The sequence below is a fragment of the Chelonia mydas genome, chromosome 2 (genome assembly GCF_015237465.2).
Source record: "Chelonia mydas isolate rCheMyd1 chromosome 2, rCheMyd1.pri.v2, whole genome shotgun sequence".
In the NCBI taxonomy this organism is placed as follows: Eukaryota; Metazoa; Chordata; order Testudines; family Cheloniidae; genus Chelonia; species Chelonia mydas.
The window spans coordinates 140724963-140741958 of record NC_057850.1 but is presented as its reverse complement, the minus strand read 5'-3'; the positions used below and the strand labels follow the sequence as shown (position 1 = coordinate 140741958).

The window sequence follows — 16996 nt, the reverse complement described above, 5'->3', positions numbered from 1 at the left end:
ACTTGAGTACCCTTCCCAGACCCGAAGAGCAGCTCTGCGTAGCTCAAAAGCTTGTCTGTCTCACCAACAGAATTTGGTCCAATAAAAGGCATTACCTCACCCACTTTGTTTTTTCTTTTCTTTAACACGTCAGAAGATAGGACATTCTTCTTTATGAAATTATACAAAACTGAAATAGAGACCATTTGTCTGATATTGTTGTTGAGATTACGGATCAGAAAGTCATAGCTGTGGGGTATCACTGAATTGGTAGAAAGTGGCTCTGAGCCATTTAGTACTTTGTGTATCAAACCCAACACTTTAATTTCCACCCATAATTACTCGTAGGGCAACTGATACAGATTATGGAACACTGATGTCATGTGCTCCTGCTAGGAAGCCCTGCTTACCTTGGGTTGCCTTCTGTGGCAGCTTGTTTCCAGGCACACTTAAGGTACAGTGCCCAGGTAGAGTGCAATGCAGCAGTCTAGTCTTCAAGTGACAGAGGCATGGATTACAAAAGCATGGTGGGCATCAGGAAGAGATGGCTGCAGTTTCCCAGAAGTGGGTTCTAGCCCACGAAAGCTTATGCCCAAATAAATTTGTTAGTCTCTAAGGTGCCACAAGGACTCCTTGTTGTTTTTGCTGATACAGACTAACACGGCTACCACTCTAAAAACCTATGACCAATAGTGTTCCTGGACATTGCTACTGTACGCTCACCCAACAAGAGCTGGAAATGTTACATAGACATTTACTGGCTCTCAAACTTGGGAAACTGCCTTTCCATCTAGGACTTTTGCACATACTGATCACTCAATGTAAAAATATATATGTTCTGTATTTCCTATTCAGGGGGGTTGTCTCTTGTTTACAACTTTGAATATACTCAGTAACAAGAGTAATTTTTCTGGTAACTGTACTGTGGTACATTGGCCCAATATGTTTTATACTTTTACAATAAACTATTTAGCATAATTTACTATAGAGGAAAATTACTTCTCTTGTAATCATGTTTCTCTGAAAACCTCATGCTTTTTGCATGAAAACCTATTGATCTTCTTTCAAAAATGATCCTATCAAGACAGACTCAGACAGGATTTACAAATTAAATAAACAATTCATATTTGAAAATCAATCTCTACACACCAGGTGTTGGAATTTACTGGTGCATAGTCCATCGATGGCAACAGACATACCACATTATCAATGAAATGGAGTTAAATGGGAAGAACAAGACAGACTCTTAGGGAAAGATTTTTTTTTTATTTAAAAAATAACACAGGAACTTCTGTAAAAAGAATACCTTGTGCCAACATTTCAACTTCCCCCAAGAAACTGAAACAGTTTTAAAAGTGTATTTACATACTGAAGACAAAAGTCTAGATTACATATCATGAAAGTAATGCCAAAATGACAGACAGTGAAAACTCAAGATTTCACACTACTAAGGTCAGCAATGTCTCTATTTTCAGCATTTTCACCGGAAGGCTGGACATTTTCCATTTTATTCTCTGGTTCTGTAACACTGCTTTCCATAAGCTCATGAATAGGTTCTTCGTCCACTTCTGCCTCCATTTTTGTGGCTAATTCATTATGTTCTATATCCATCTCTTCCTCCATGTGCTTTGTGTTGTCCTGATCTCCTTCCTCTGTTTTACTTTCAAAATCCTCCTCTTTCCTCTTTGCTTTAAACACTTCAACTCCCATCATCCTCAGATAATGAAGTCTCTCATTCTTGGGCACAAAGGCACGAAGTGAGGTCTTTCCATGCCAGCCACACAAAACAATAGGGCACTGAAGAGTATCAGGTTTGCTATTAAAAAATTAGTGTTTGGTAAAGATTGAGTAAATTAATCTTGAGAATTCATTTCTACAGAAATATTTTAATTTAATAGCTATACACATGATTTCAATAGAGCAAGGCAACAGTATTATGTATTTCTAACAGCAACTTTACTTTTAATGCAATACCTAATCCAGCACTGTTTAAACACTGATAAGGACAAGTCAATTTTACAGATTGGGAGAGGAAAATACAGGCAAGTAGAGCAGTAACTATATAAACTCATATTTCATATATTCACAGAGTTTAAGGCCAAAAGGCACTATTTGATCAGTTTATTCTCCTATTTTTCACAGGCAATTACATTTCACCTAATTACCCTGTACTGAGCCTAAAGCATGGAGTTGGAGAATCTTTCACTAACCATTGGAACAAACTACCAAGGAATATCACCTTCATTGTTAAAAAAAAAAGCTTTATTTCTAATTTCCATTTGTCTGGCTTCAGCTTCCAAAAACTGGTTCTTGTTACATCCTTCTCCCCTAGGTTTAAAAGCCCTGAGTACCCAGTATTCTCTCCCCACGAAGGTGCTTACGCACTGCAATCAAGTGACCTCTCAATCTTCTTTTTGATAACCGAAACAGATTGAATTCTGCAAAGCATTTTCTTCAGCCCTTGAATAATTTTTTGTGGCTATTTTCTGCACCCTTTCCAATTTTTCAACATACTTTTCCGTTTCCTTACACAGTAGCGAGGAAGGGAAGAACTTTTAAATCCCAGGATTCTTTCCATATATGGAAAAGACTGAGAGAATCCATTGATCAAAATTCAACCAGATATATAGAAGTTTGAAAAAAAATATACTCATCCAACTTGCCATTGACAAACAATATTTTCCTACTAAGCCATCCATGTCTGCATCATTTAAGCGTTCCTTTAAAATAAAACTGTCTGGTCCTTACAGTTTCAAAGGTAATTTTCTCAATGTGAACTAAATGTAAACTGTTACCTTCCTGAGTCAACTGACAACTCCAATGCTTTTGCTACTGCTCTACGTTTTACGAAGTAAAGACAGACAAGACAATAGTCATTTTCACTTTTTCTATTCCAAACTCTGCAGGCAGCAGTGAAACTGGTAAAGAACCACGTCAATTTCACTGTAGAGCTGTGCTCCGCAAAGCTATTAGCAGCAACAGAGGTAAGTATTGCAGTTGTTAATGGAGAAGGAGAAGCCAAAAACCCCAGGACCGTAAGGAGGAATAGAGACTGTGTGTTGGATATGTCTCCCCTGCCTGGTATTGCTTGACCTTACTGGTGGGCCTTCCATTCACATTTTTCTTCATCTACTCCAGGCTAGTTGGCTTAGTCTTTGAGTTAATAAGTATTTCAAGCCTTGCATTTACATTCAGAGCTCTGACAATAGTGAAGGTGAAGTGCAAAGGCTGCTTAACCTCTAATCTGCCATAACTTTTTAGAAAAGCAAGTTTACAAAAATGGCCTGCACAACTGCACCCATTTAGAATTCTAACTGCCCAATCACATTTACAAATCACTTTGGCATGTAAATTAGAAGCACCAAGCTGCACCTGCAATGCTGAAGGACAAGTTCAGGACCAAACAAAAATAGGGGCCGTAACATCCATGACTGAAAGATGATTTTAAAAAAACATTTCTTGACCAAATTTAAGGAGAATCAACATTAGCCTTTTTTTTTTTTTTTAAAAATGTAAGAAGTGCTAATGCCACATTTATGAATAATTTTCATGCTCCAGCATGGCCTATGATGGAGTGAAATACCACTTGGCTGTTGCTAGGCATAACCACTAAACTAACTGAAGCCTATTTTTCTAATCAGCAAATACAGCGACAATTCACAGCAAATATTTTCATTTCAAAAGATGTTCAAATGCTTTAAACTGACACTGAAATTCAAGATAAAGACCCACTGTAATGAGTTACGTGCTTGTTTCTATATTCACATGTATTTATCTTACACACTTTCTGAGGAGGGATAAGTGAAAAAAAATATGTATTAGTAAAGCATCTATTTACCTGGGATCTGGTTCATACTTCAGGACAATGCTCCCCATAGCTAGAAAAGAAAGATTAGATAAAATTTACTTGGAAACATAAAAAATACTTGTGATTCCAAAATGTTATAAACAGCCTTATCACTATGTTTAGCAATACAATAAACTGGATTAGAAAACAGTTCAGATTTTTATTCCTGTTTCATATTTATAGATGGAAAAATCTACACACAGAAAAGCCTGCCCTCCCCCGCCCCAAGAAAAAAAACAAACAAAAAAAACCCAAACCAAACAACACCCTTATAGGAACAAAGACATGCCTGAATTCTAGAATAATAAAAATGTCTCTCTACAAATCTGTTACAGGTTCCATACGTAGTATCCAAAAATAAATCAGAAGTCACAGAGTGTTGGCCAAAAGACTAGGTTAGAGTTCTGGAAGAATACTTTTGTCTCTACATTTTATCTTAAAGGGACAGCATCAGGCATGCAGATACCATTGTGATGAGTATGGACGTAAGATTATATAAAACCCTAGCATGAAAGAACTAAAATCAAACTTCTGTCTGAATTTTTACAAGTAATACTTAAGACTACTATAGCTGAAAGAGTTTAAACAAAAAGAAATTTTCTTTTGCTTTACTGTGTACATTTGACAGAACTATGCCTATAGTCATTTTTCTGTTTCTCCTGTATAGTCAGTGACCTGTTTGTAAGGGTTCTTCACATAATAGGGAGAGGAAAAAAAGTTCAGAGTGGGTGTCTTTTCCTACCTGTTTAGATAAAATATTAGTATATTTAATCTAGAGATGGCCAATGCCATCCTTAAAACATACAATGAATAAAGACACCTGCAGGGATTAGGAACAGCTTCAACTAAAGTACATTCAGGAACAAAAATAGGCAGAGTTAAGAAATGTGGCTAGTCAGAAGTTCTTGCTGAATTTATGCTTTGTGGGAATCCCAGACCTGGTGACTCTTCTGGTTCCATGAAGGTCATGTTCTTTGCAAGAGTCCAGGCTCTCTGGGTCCTGCAGGATTTACAGACCTTAGTCTACTAAGATTCCATGGTTGGGGCCAGATGGAGCCACAGCCTCTGGAAAGGCTCTTGTCTCCAGCAACATTAGAACGTCTATATTAACTGTTGCACTATAGATGGCCAGAAGTCATGGCGAAGACTAATATATTAAAGTAATTGGATGTTGGATTTTCCATTCATTTGAATGGATAACTCACTGTAAAGAGTTTGAAAGTTTTACAGATGCAAAATAGTGCTCTATATTGCCATAATAAAAAAAGAAAGCTTACCCAAGTCTTTGACCCGTTTGTGTGTTTCACTGGTAAATTTACTTAAGAATGGATTCTCTTGAGTTAACAGCACTTTAACATCTTCTATGCACACGTTTATAATCCTTGCATTAACGAATGGGTACAGTGTATATATTCCCTGGTGGTAAAAAAAACAATTAGTTTTAAAATGCAATCTCTGCTTGTGATGCTATATAAAAGATGGGTAGCTATTTATCACATTATAATTATATAACTGCAATAAATCTTATGCAAGTCATCTAAAGTATCATTAGAAAAGTTATGATTTGCTAAATCTGATAATCCTGTTTATTTGCATGTGTCATCTTTGTATCTGAAGTTATGAATATCTGTTATATATTTGTATCTCAAACTTGTGCTTTGTGTTCCTAGGTGACACCCCCAGACAAATTTGCATCAGCACTGACCATGTCTGCACTATGGCCCATCCATGAGGTAACAGGCCACTGAAGGGACTTAACTCGCCCTGCAGTTCTTCTCCAGGATGCCTGACAGCCTGGAGCCACTGATGCCCTATGATTCAACAGAGCATGTAAGGAGATGTAGTAAAGGCATGTGACTCTGGACTCCATTTCTGCTAATAAATTTCCATGTACCTATGTTGTGAACTATAAATTGCAGCTATGACATCACTGCATCATCTTCATTCCTGCTTCATTCCTCTGAACTGTAACTTTCTATGGAAGCTTTGAACAAAGGACTGAATGACCCTGAAGCTTTTGGGTGTGATCCAGAAAACAACTTTTGCAAGCCACCAGAATTATCATCTCTGCTATGAACCTGATTTACATCTCTATAATCACTTGTAATGTATAGGATTCCTTTGACCATTTAACAACTCTCTCTCTCTTTTTTTTTTTAAAATAATAAAACTTTTAGACTAAAGGGATTAGCTTCAGTGTGATATCTGGGTAAGGTCTAAGTATATATAATTGGGGAAGTGGCCAATCCTTTGGGATAGGAAGAAGAACTTCATATGCGATGAATCTGGTTTTCAGTAATCTCCCACCAAAGCCCAGGTGTCTGCGTAGTGATATGGGCTGGTTGCCTAAGGGGACTGGCTTGTTAGCTTCTTGTTAACCAGTGTGGTGCTACAGAAGCTCATTCTGTTGCTGGTTTGGTGAAACTAATGTTTGAATAACCACCAGTTTGGGGTGTGTTTGTCCTATTTTTATCAGTCTGTCCTGAGTTTGGCATTCTCATCTGTATACCATACCAGCCATGCTCACACTGCTTTCTGATAAAAGATCAAATTAAAGAAAAGCTCTGAATGAACAGTAACATCAGAACGCAATCCATTTGTTTAACGAAGTTTAAAACGCTAAGTTTGGAGGCTGCATTTCATAATGTGCAACATTCATATTGACGATACAGCAGGCACTATGGGAAATATGAACAGAAATCCCATGATATGAAAGCAAAGTGCTTTGCAATTACCTCTTGTGCTAGTCTGAAGGCACAGCCAAACTGTTCACCATCACTGTTGCGAGACCAGACTTTTATCCCAGTGTTAATAACCTGTCAGTTAAAGTAAAAAAGTATCAATAAAGTTTTTAAGGAAAACCAAGGTTAAGAGTTACATAACTCATCTTGAAACTGCTTAACTAGCAGTCACAGGGAAGAGTAACTCTGCCATACAGAGGTCTTCATTTCTGCTGGAGATTAAACTAAACTCAAAAGTCAGAATCAAAATTTAGACCAGCTTACATTATTAGTGCTGTTCAAGTTATAGTGCTTTGGAAGAAAAGGATGAATAAAAGTTCCCAACTCTGAAGATACAGTTATACATCTTGGGGTATCCTCTTGTTAACCACTTCCATGTTGAAAAATGATCACTTATTCCTATGGGGAGAAGAGGTGGTCTTGCAATTAAGGCACTGAAATGCTTCTAAGAAATGGGTTCAGTTCCCAGCTCTGTTTAGGACTTCCTGTGTGACCTTGGAAAAGTCACTTAAGGCCAAGATTAAAAACATATATACTGTGGCAAGGCACCTCCTTCGTTTTGCCAGACTTAGCACTTCCCTCTCTGGCAATGGCGGGCCTGGGGTAAATAAGTCCCACTCTGGGCAGAGTTTGCCTCCCCCACTTCTGTGCTCCTTTAGCGGTGTTTCCAAGGTAGGCCCCATGGTTGGCCTAATGGGTGATCCTTCATCAAAGAAAAAGGGAACAGTCTCTTAAACCCCAAAACAAAAGGGAATACCTTTCCTTGCCTCCTCACTGGGGCACAGTGTCATCCTGTTGCTTGCCCTGAGGTGCCAGTCCTTCCCCTAGCAGGCACTCAGGTTTGGCTGTTCCCCTATGGGAAGGAGCACAGCCTCTCAGCCTGGAAAAGCTTGTTTCCCAGCTGCCATTAGCCTGGCAGTAGCTTCTCTCTCTTCTCCCGCCCCCTCCTCCTTCTGCCTAGAGGAGGGGTTTTTAAAGGCCTCAGGCAGCCCTTAATTGGATTCAGGTGTCCCTAATTGACCTGAGGTAACCCCTTCTATATATATACACACACACACATATACACACACTCACAGGTATGTGTTTTTAATCTTGGCTTTAAGTGACTTTTCCATATATGTATATGTGTACGCGCGTGTATTTTTATTTATATATATTAGAAAATATATATAATTTTATATATAATAAAAAATGCACACACACGTACACATTTAATGTTAAGATCCTAAATCTATTTTAAGCACCCATGCTTAGCAGTGTAACCCATTAAAAAAAAAAAAAAAAAAACTTGCCACGAATCTTTCGGTTCCCATCTGTACAAATGAGACTATTTCCCTATCTCACAGGTGTGTTGCAAGGATAAGCCTTTAATGTTTGTGAGATGCCCAGATACTTCTCTGATGAAGGCCATATACATTCCTTTATTTGGGAGGCTATGGAATCTGAACACTTTCACACATGATCCAGAGGGCTGTAATGTATTTCCACTATAGGTCCGTCCGGAAAATAAGAACACCACTTCACAAAAAAATTTGAGGTTTTAACATTTCTGCTCTGATGTGAACAAAACTTTTAATATTTTTAATGAAAAAAGCCACACCCCAGAATAGCCAAGAGGCAATGATCCAGGTTCTCGCTCGGCATGTGGGAGACTCAGATTCAAGTCCCTGATGTGAATCAGACCCTAATAACTATTCTGAGAGTAGCCACTACATTTCCACAAAAAAGGGAAGTTATTTACTTGTTCAATAACTGGAGTTCTTCGAGATGTGTCATCTATGTGTGTTCCACGTCTGCTGAGCAAGCACTCCATGCACTGGAGATCATAACACTTTAGCCTGCAGTGTCCCCACTCCCTGCACAGCCTCAAGACCTTCACAACTTTGAGTATATAAAGCAGGGTGGAAAAACAAACTGACCCTCTGTTCCTTTACCACTACCCACTCCAACGTATTAGACTCAGCAGAAGCTGGGAAAGGAGAATGTTTTGTGGAACACAAAGACAACACACCTCAAAGCACTCCAGTTACTGAACAAGTAACTTCCTTTCTTCTTTGCATGCTTTTCTATGTGTGTTCCATGTCTGGTAACTGTGAAGCAGTATAATCTTAAAAGGTGGAGGGTACATTAAAATAGGAATTTTAATACAGCTCTGCCAAATTGAGAATGTGCACATGATACTTCCACAATAGAGGAATGTTTTGTGAAGGTACGTACATCACTCCTGGTAGAAGCCCTACAAATATCAAGTATAGGAACACCTCTAAATGAGGCTGCAGAGGCTGCCTGTTTCCTGATTGAATGTGCCCTAACGTTCCCAGGGAGCTGTAAACTGGCCATCTTGTAACTCTATATAACCCAACACCCATCTAGAAATTCTTTGGGTTGAAACTGCCTGACCCTTAGTTGTTGAAGCCATGTTGGTCGCACAGTATTCGAAACAGAAGGACCCTTATCAGCAATAGAAACAAACGGCCTAAGGGATGTCCTAAATGATTCTGTAATATCCAACTGAAAGTATGGTTTTGGGAAAGAACAGTGATAAACGTATAGATTGTCATTTAAAATCGATCAAACTGCACCTTAGGAAAATTTAGGTTGCAGTCTGGGAATCAACTTGTCTTTGGGGAAAATTGTATATGGCAGCCCTGCCATAAGTGCTTGCAACTTGCTCACCCACCGTGCTGATGTAATGGTCATAAGTAAAGTTGTCTTCATGGACAAATGCAGCAAGGTACTGGAGCTCAGTGGTTCAAAAGGATGACCCATGAGCCCTGTAAGAACAGCCTTAAGATCCCATGAAGGAGAAAGCTGCCACACAACTGAAAAATTCTAACAACTTCTTTCAAAAATATTTTCACTGAAAGATGAGAAGAAAACACAGGATAATCCTGAACTGAAGGATAAGCTAAAATAGCAGCCTAATGGACATGCAGAGAACTAACTGAAAACTTCAAGTTTTTCAAAGATAAAAAGGTAATCAAGATTATCAACAGTCATCATTTCCACTGGAGAAAGACTGCTTTGTGTCAACCAAATAGAAAAACGTTTCCATTTTGCTGTGTAAATACTCACAGAAGTTCTCCTACTTTCAATCAATACCTTTTGAACATCAACAGAACAAGTTTTCTCCAAATCTGTCAGCCAGATTCTTTTCATGCAGAGAGCTCAAAGATGCCACAAGTCAGTGAAAAGTGGCCCTATTGTTCTGGCTGACCAAGTCAGCACACAGAGGAAGAGGAAGCAACTGTTTCCTGAGTTCTGCAAACCAGTGCTGTCTGTGCCACACTGGAGCTACCAGAATAACCAGGGCTCCATTTTGTTTGATTTTCCTCAACACAAGGAAATAAGGGAACAGGGGTAAGCATAAAGAAGACCCTGAGTCCATGGAATCAGAAACACATCCTCTAAAGAACTCAGGTTCTGTTCCCACTTTGAGCAGAAAGACAGGCATTTCTTGTGGTTGGTGGGAATAAATCTATTTGAGGTATGCCCCATTGACCAAATACAGACTTAACGACAGAGTCCTTTACAGTCTTTTTGCGGTTCATCAAAAAAATTCCTGCTTAGACAGTCTACCAATAAATTGTGAAGAGATGCCAGATGAACAGCAGATATTGTTAAGTTATGCCAAGTAATACATAAGTTCCATAAAAGGACTGCTTCCCTGGCTCTGCCCTACTTATTCACGTGAAACACTGTTGCAGTATTGTCAATCAAATTTCAGTATGCTGATGTAGAACATGAGAGAGAAAGAATCTGCATGCAAGCTGTATTGACCGGAGATCCAGAATGTTAATAGGATGTCAGGTAATGCAATGAGACCATTGATCCTGAACTGAGAGATCTCTAAAATAACTCTAAAAATGCATCTGTGACAATCAACTTGCAAGAAGTGATGGGGAGAAAGGAATGCCCTTGCAAACTTGTTGCTGATCCTTCCACCAACTGAGGGAAGCTTCACATCCATACTCTGAGCCAATAAAGGGGTTTTAGCCACTCCTGAAGACTCAGCCTTACAAATGGACTTACCAGAGTGCATGAGACCATATGACCCAACAGGCAAAAAGGCATGTTCTGTCTGAGGGTTGTTCTGTAGCCGATAGATCAGTTCCAACATGTTGTTGAACCTGGTCTGAGATAGAAACACCTTTGCAACTGTGCAATCTATGAGTGCCCTAATAAATTCTATTCTTTTAGATAGTCAGGAGAGACAGGCCCTTGTTTATTCTCATGTACTAAATGCTATCAAGGAGAAGAAACCTGAACTAACCATTCATTGATATACAGGTAAACCAAGATATTCCTTCAACTTAAATGCACTACAACTACAGCCAGGCACTTCATGAAGTCCCTGTGGCCATCAGCAAGCCAAAAGGCAGCCCCCTGCATTAGTAATGCATACTGCCCACTACAAAACACAGGTATGTCCAATGTGTTAGGTGAATCAAGAGCTGCAAACCAACCAGGAGGTTCCAGGATGGGCAGAAAGGAAGAGAGGGCTACCATCTGAAACTTGAATTGATGCATAAAGGATTTTAGATTTCTCAAGTCTAATCTCAAACACGTGCCTCCCGATTTCTTGGGAATCGGAAGATATTGGGCATAGAAGCCTTTCGCCCAATGCTGAACAGGGGACTTCCTTGACAGGCCCTAGAGTCAGAAGCAACTGAACCCCTTGCTAAAGTAGACTCTTCAGGGACCCCTCCCAGGAGAGGGACAAGGAAGGAGGTTGTGGCTACTGGATAGACTAACTTTTTTGAATTATTTCCAGCACCAAAAATGGGAAATATTCAAACTCAGCTGAAGGAACCCAATGCCATTTTTTCACCTTTCTACAAGTTGCAGGTAGTGATGCTGGTGTCTACCATTGTAACTGTGACAGTTCTAAAACAATCTTGTTTATGGGCAAAGCAAACCCCTCAGATTAGGACATACATAAAATGTCCAATAATTTATATCCCTTATCTTAGACAGTCTGAATTGGCATTCCAAGTATCACTGCCATTTACCAAAGTTTGATTTCTAATCCTGGTAAAGCTGAAGGTGATGAATCAGCTTTATCTGGTAATGAAGGGGATGTGTATGTGAGGATAATATCAATAGCATTATGCTAAGTAAAATCCTTACTAAAAAGCCAAGGGAGCTAAAAAGCAGAGACCCCAAACTGCTGACACAACTGCTGTTACTGAAACACAGACAGATTCTGAGGCGAAGACGACCTGTCTCTGGAAGCAGATGTTGAAGAGTAGCCGGTGATGTGTTGATAGGACTACAGAGGCCAAGAAGCTCAAGAGTTTTGACCACATAGATGAAAAAAGTGTGACTGGGGGTTGGATATCAGGCAGAGGGAACTGGCTTAACTTACCTTAGTTTGCGTTTAATGCTAGTCTGCATCCCCACTTTATATGGCTCATACCATGGCAACCTTGATGAAGGTGAGGCATCCTCACAATCAGAAGAGGCTTAGGTAATAGTGACCCTCTGAGGCTCAGGCCATGGCAGGAACACTTGTAGCTGACAATTGTTCCAGACTGGGAAGATCCTATCTCCCTTCAGGGACTGAACTAGGCTACATTGATTTTTCTATCAGAGGAAGTTTTAGCTTGTTTTCTTTGAATTTAGCAGACCTTTTCATAAGGGACTTACAATCCTAACAAGTCCATTAGCCAGGCAGTAAAGACAATTAGAGCACTGTCATTAAGGGGCACAGCAGCCTCACATGACAAACACAATTTAAAACCTGGGGAGTTTTGAGCAGACATGAGGAAATTTCCCTACTGGGAAAAACAAAACAAAAAACCCCAAAGAAACTAAAAACCTATCAAATCAATTACAATATACCCTAACTACCAATAACTAACTATTTACAGGTAAACTAATATGAGTGGACAAGATGGGACACTATCAACTGGTTCTGACTAACAGTCAAGGACAGTGAAAGGAAATGAGGGTTGGTTGGTTGCTCTGCTCTCTTTTATCCCCTCAAGTAGGGTTGCCAACTGTCTAATCACAAAACCCAAACACCTTTGCCCCGCCCCTTCCCCAAGGCCCCACCCTACTCACTTCATCCCTCCTCCCTCTCCCCAACCCTCACTCACTTTCAATGGGCAGGGGGTTGGGGTGCAGGCTCTGGACTGGGGCCAAGGGGTTCAGAGTGTGGGAGGTGGCTCCAGGCTGAGCCTGAGGCAGGGGGTTGGGGCGCAGGAGGGCATGAAAGCTCTGGGAGGGAGTTTGGGTGCTGGAGGGGGCTATGTGCTGGGATGCGGGCTCCAGGAGGGGGCTCAGGGCTGGGGGTTGGGGTGCGGAGGGAGTGAGGGGTGTGGGCTTCGGCCAGGTGGAGCAGCGGAGCTAAGACAGGCTCCCTGCCTGCCCTGGACCCACGCCGCTCCTTGAAGAGACCAGCATGTCCCTGTGGTAGCAGTGGGGGGGGGGGGAGGGAGGGAGGAGGAGGAGGGGAAGGCTGGGGACTCTGCGCGCTGACCATGCCTACAGGCACCACCCCCGGAGCTCCCACTGGCTGCAGTTCCTGGCCAATGGGAGCTGTGGAGTTGGTGCTCGGGGTGGGGGCAACGCGCAGAGATCCTCTGCCGCCCCCCCAAGGACATGCTGGCCGCTTCCGGGAATGGTGCAGGACCAGGGCATGCAGGGAGCCTGTCTTAGCCCAGCCGGACTTTCAGAGGCCTAAAATTTCCCCATTTGGCTTCAGTAGCCTCCGGGAGATAGAGCCCGATCCCGGAGACTCCCGGTGAAACTGGGAGGGTTGGCAACCCTAAACCTCAAGGGAGAAGGGGTTTAGGCTTTGCAGGGAGCAGGTGTGAACAACAAACACTGCTGATCAAAGTGTTCCAATCTTCGGCACATAGAGCACATGTGTACCTGACGTGGAACACATATAGACAAGCACTCACAGTAGTAGTTTTGGCTTCAAAGAATCAATATTTTTCCAACAAAAAAAGTTTTGTTTGAGAAGTTCCCAACCAGCTCTACTCCACTGTTACAAATCCCAGGTCATAAGAATAAAATGTATCTATACAAATTCTATTGTACGGTCCTCTCCACTTATTTTATTTTCATTATGTAGGGTGGCACCATCTCCATTTTAAAGAATTCCCTTCCCCCATCTTGTAAAAGTAGTATTCCTTCCAGTCTTGGAGGAGACAGGGTACCAAAAATTCAGACAGTCACTTCCTTGACAATAAGGTAAGAGGAAACAAAACACACCTATTCAGACTAAGTGAAGGTCCCAGCAGCAGATAGCTTCTGTAGACAGACATTAGGTTCTGGAGGGACACACAAACAAGTATCCACACACTGAATGCCTGTGGGCCCCATGCTAAAAATCTAAAAATAAGAGTCATACCTTCATTCTCTCACTGTTGTTCAGCAATACATTCCTTAGCTCCTTAGAAACCATGTATAGCTGCCTCTTCTTTCCTTCTTGAGTTCGAGTTAGTAAATTCATCTTGGGGAATGAAGGATCCAATGCATAAAACTTCCTGTGGTCATAATATTTATGTTTTGTTTGCCCACGTTCAAGATTGAGTACATGACAATTTATTGACTTACCTATTCCCCACAACACCCTCTCAAATCAGCCACTTAATAGATGGCTTGGCTTCAGAATACATGAGGTTAATCCAGGTACTTCATAGAATCAAAGCATTTTAGAAAACTCACAGAGAAAAAATACATTTTAAAAATAAAGTTCAGTTGAAAATTTCCATGCTGAATGCCTTGCCTGCATTCCGAATATATTTCTAAGTTTAACTCAATTTTCATTCCTACTTGGCTATTTCCATTTAAAAGGAAGAGTTATAGTTTTGAGTATGTTCACCTCATCTTAAAATTAAGGAAACTTGCTGTATGTATGAGCAATAATCCAGATTTCCGCCCCTCCCCCCAAGAACTACAACTAGATCTAGTCTCCTGTGAAACTGATCTTGAATTACTTTGAAACCTTTATTACAGAATAAAAGGACAGAATTTCTCCTTACTGGATGGCTGGAAACAATGGATCATCTTCAGAGAGGAACACAAACGGATCTTCTTTAAATCCAAACAGCTTCATTTTCTTAGATGGTGGTGGTCTAGAAGCAAATTCATGTAAATACTTAGTTAAACACTGCAGATTTACTCATTAGTCAATGCTTGTTCTGCAAATAGTAACAAACGTACAAAACCAGGCATTGACATTTTCCCATACTTTAGTTAGCATTCCATACTATTCTACAATTTTAACCACTGAAAACTCATAGATGGAGATGGCAGAAAGGAAATATATGGCAGCTGGAAGATGAGCAGAGGCTTATTGAGGGAGCAATTGTGAAGCACGCTGAGTTTTCTCAGACACAAATGGGAAGGCAGGTGGGAGATAAGGTAAAGAGAAGAGGGTCAGGAACGGCAACAGCTCAACTCTTGAAAGTAGTACTGCCCTCCTAAGTAGGGAAGGGAGAAATAATGGACTCTGGAGGAGCCAGAAGAGGCAACTGTTTCCATACTGCTATGATAGGAGATTGATGTAAGAAGCAGTTAGTGCAGATAGGAGGCTGATGTAGTGTGAGTGAAAATCAAGCATTGAAGTGTGTTAGATGTGATGTAAACCTTTGCTTGCACAGCTGGCACACTGAAATGAAGGGTTTAAAATACCCATAAAATGTTTTTGAAGGTATAAACAAAATCTATGATTCCATAAAACACAGATACCTTAATATAGACAATACAGAGTTAGGTAAAAAATGAGAGCACCCATCTATAATCAGTCTCATCTCTTCGCTACTGAAACCCTTTTCTCCTCCTCACTCTTTTATGCTTTCTTCCATGGTGCCTTCTATGCCTGAAAAAGGTTATACAGAAATCCCACAACATGAGGGCTTCGCAGCAGAGGGCAGAACATCAGGCCCCATCTTGCCTGCTGATATAGAACATCGAGGCCGTGTTGTCCACGAAGACCCTGACCACCCTGCCCTCCACGTGTGAGTGGAAGGCCACGCATGCCAGCCGTACCACCCTGAGCTCCTTGACATTTATGTGAAGCGTCAGATCCTGAGCCGACCACAGACCTTGGGTCTGAACGTTCCCCACGTGGACCCCCCAACCCAGGTCCAACGCATCGGACACCAGTTCCAACGATGGGGCCCTGTCCCTGCACGAGACCCCTTGGAGCATGTTGCTTGGGGCGGAGCACCACCGTAGGGAGTCGATCACCGAGTGAGGTACAGTGAGGACTTTGTCCATCCTGTCCCTGGCCTGGGAGAACTCCGAGGCCAACCAGAGCTGGAGGGGCCTCATCCTGAGTCTGGCGTGACGGATCACGTACGTGCACGCCGACACGTGCCCCAAGAGCTGGAGGCACGTTCTGGCTGTTGTCACCGGGAACCTTGTGACTGTCGATTAGCCCCTTCAGGGTCTCAAACCTGTCCGGTGGGAGGGAGGCTCTGGCCGAAAAGGTGTCCAGGAGTGCCTGAATAAACTCTATGCATTGAACTGGGACTAATGTGGACTTAGTGTTGTTTACCAACATGCCCAAAGAAGTGCACGTGGACAGAAGCATCACATGATCCCTCATCTGTGACCCGGAGCTGCACTTGATCAGTCAATCGTCCAAATAGGGAAAGATCTGGAACCCCGTCATCTGAGGTAGGCCGCTACTACCAACATACATTTTGTAAACACCCTGGAGGCAGTGGACAGGCCAAACAGGAGTACCGTAAATTGGTAGTGATTCTTCCCCTCCACAAAATGGAGGAAGTGTCTGTGCCCCTCGAATATATGAACGTGGAAGTACGTGTCCTACAGGTCGAGGGCAGCGTACCAGTCCCCGGGATCCAGGAAGGGGATAATGGAGGCCAGGGACACCATGCGGAACTTGAGCTTCACCATGTATTGGTTCAGACCTCGCAGGTCCAGGATGGGCCTGAGTCCCCCTCTAGCCTTCGGGATAAGGAAATAGCAGGAGTAGAACACCTTGCCTTTGAACTCCCTGGGCACTACTTCTACTGCTCCTAGGCCCAGGAACCGCCCCACCTCCTGCTCGAGCAGAGCTGCGTGCGAGGGGTCTCCCAGGAGGGATGGGAGCGGGGGATGGTTGGGCGGGGAGGAAGTAAATTGGAAGGTGCAGCCTGGGGAGATGGTGTTGAGGACCCATCGGTCCAAGGTCAGCTGCGACCACTCCGGGAGGAAAGCACACAACCGATTGGAGAAGGGAAGCTTTATAGAGGGTGGATCCCTGATGAGAACCAGCAGGGTGCCCCCAAGCGTCCTGTCAAAACCGCCTTTTCCCCGCCTGCTTGCCCTTGGAGGGCCCAGGTTGGGGGGCAGGCTGAGACTGCCTCTGAGGGTGCCTCTTGTAGTCCCGCAACTTCTTATAGGCAGCCTCGTATTTCGGGTGAGTGGCTTGAGTGGGAGTCTGCTGCGGCTTGAATTCAGA

General features: G+C 42.1%; 1 protein-coding gene across 1 annotated transcript in view; it reads right to left on the bottom strand.

Moving 5' to 3' along the window:
• Window positions 1–1225: 1225 nt before the first annotated feature.
• The window catches only part of NSUN2 (NOP2/Sun RNA methyltransferase 2), a 46887-nt gene continuing 31116 nt past the window's right edge, over window positions 1226–16996 (bottom strand). The window contains exons 14-19 of the mRNA XM_037893362.2: window positions 14565–14657; window positions 13931–14066; window positions 6562–6642; window positions 5104–5242; window positions 3818–3857; window positions 1226–1795 (exon numbers count right to left, since the gene is read on the bottom strand). Coding sequence (XP_037749290.1) covers window positions 1411–1795; window positions 3818–3857; window positions 5104–5242; window positions 6562–6642; window positions 13931–14066; window positions 14565–14657 — 874 coding nt within the window. The 3' untranslated portion in view covers window positions 1226–1410. The remainder of the gene's footprint in view (window positions 1796–3817; window positions 3858–5103; window positions 5243–6561; window positions 6643–13930; window positions 14067–14564; window positions 14658–16996) is intronic.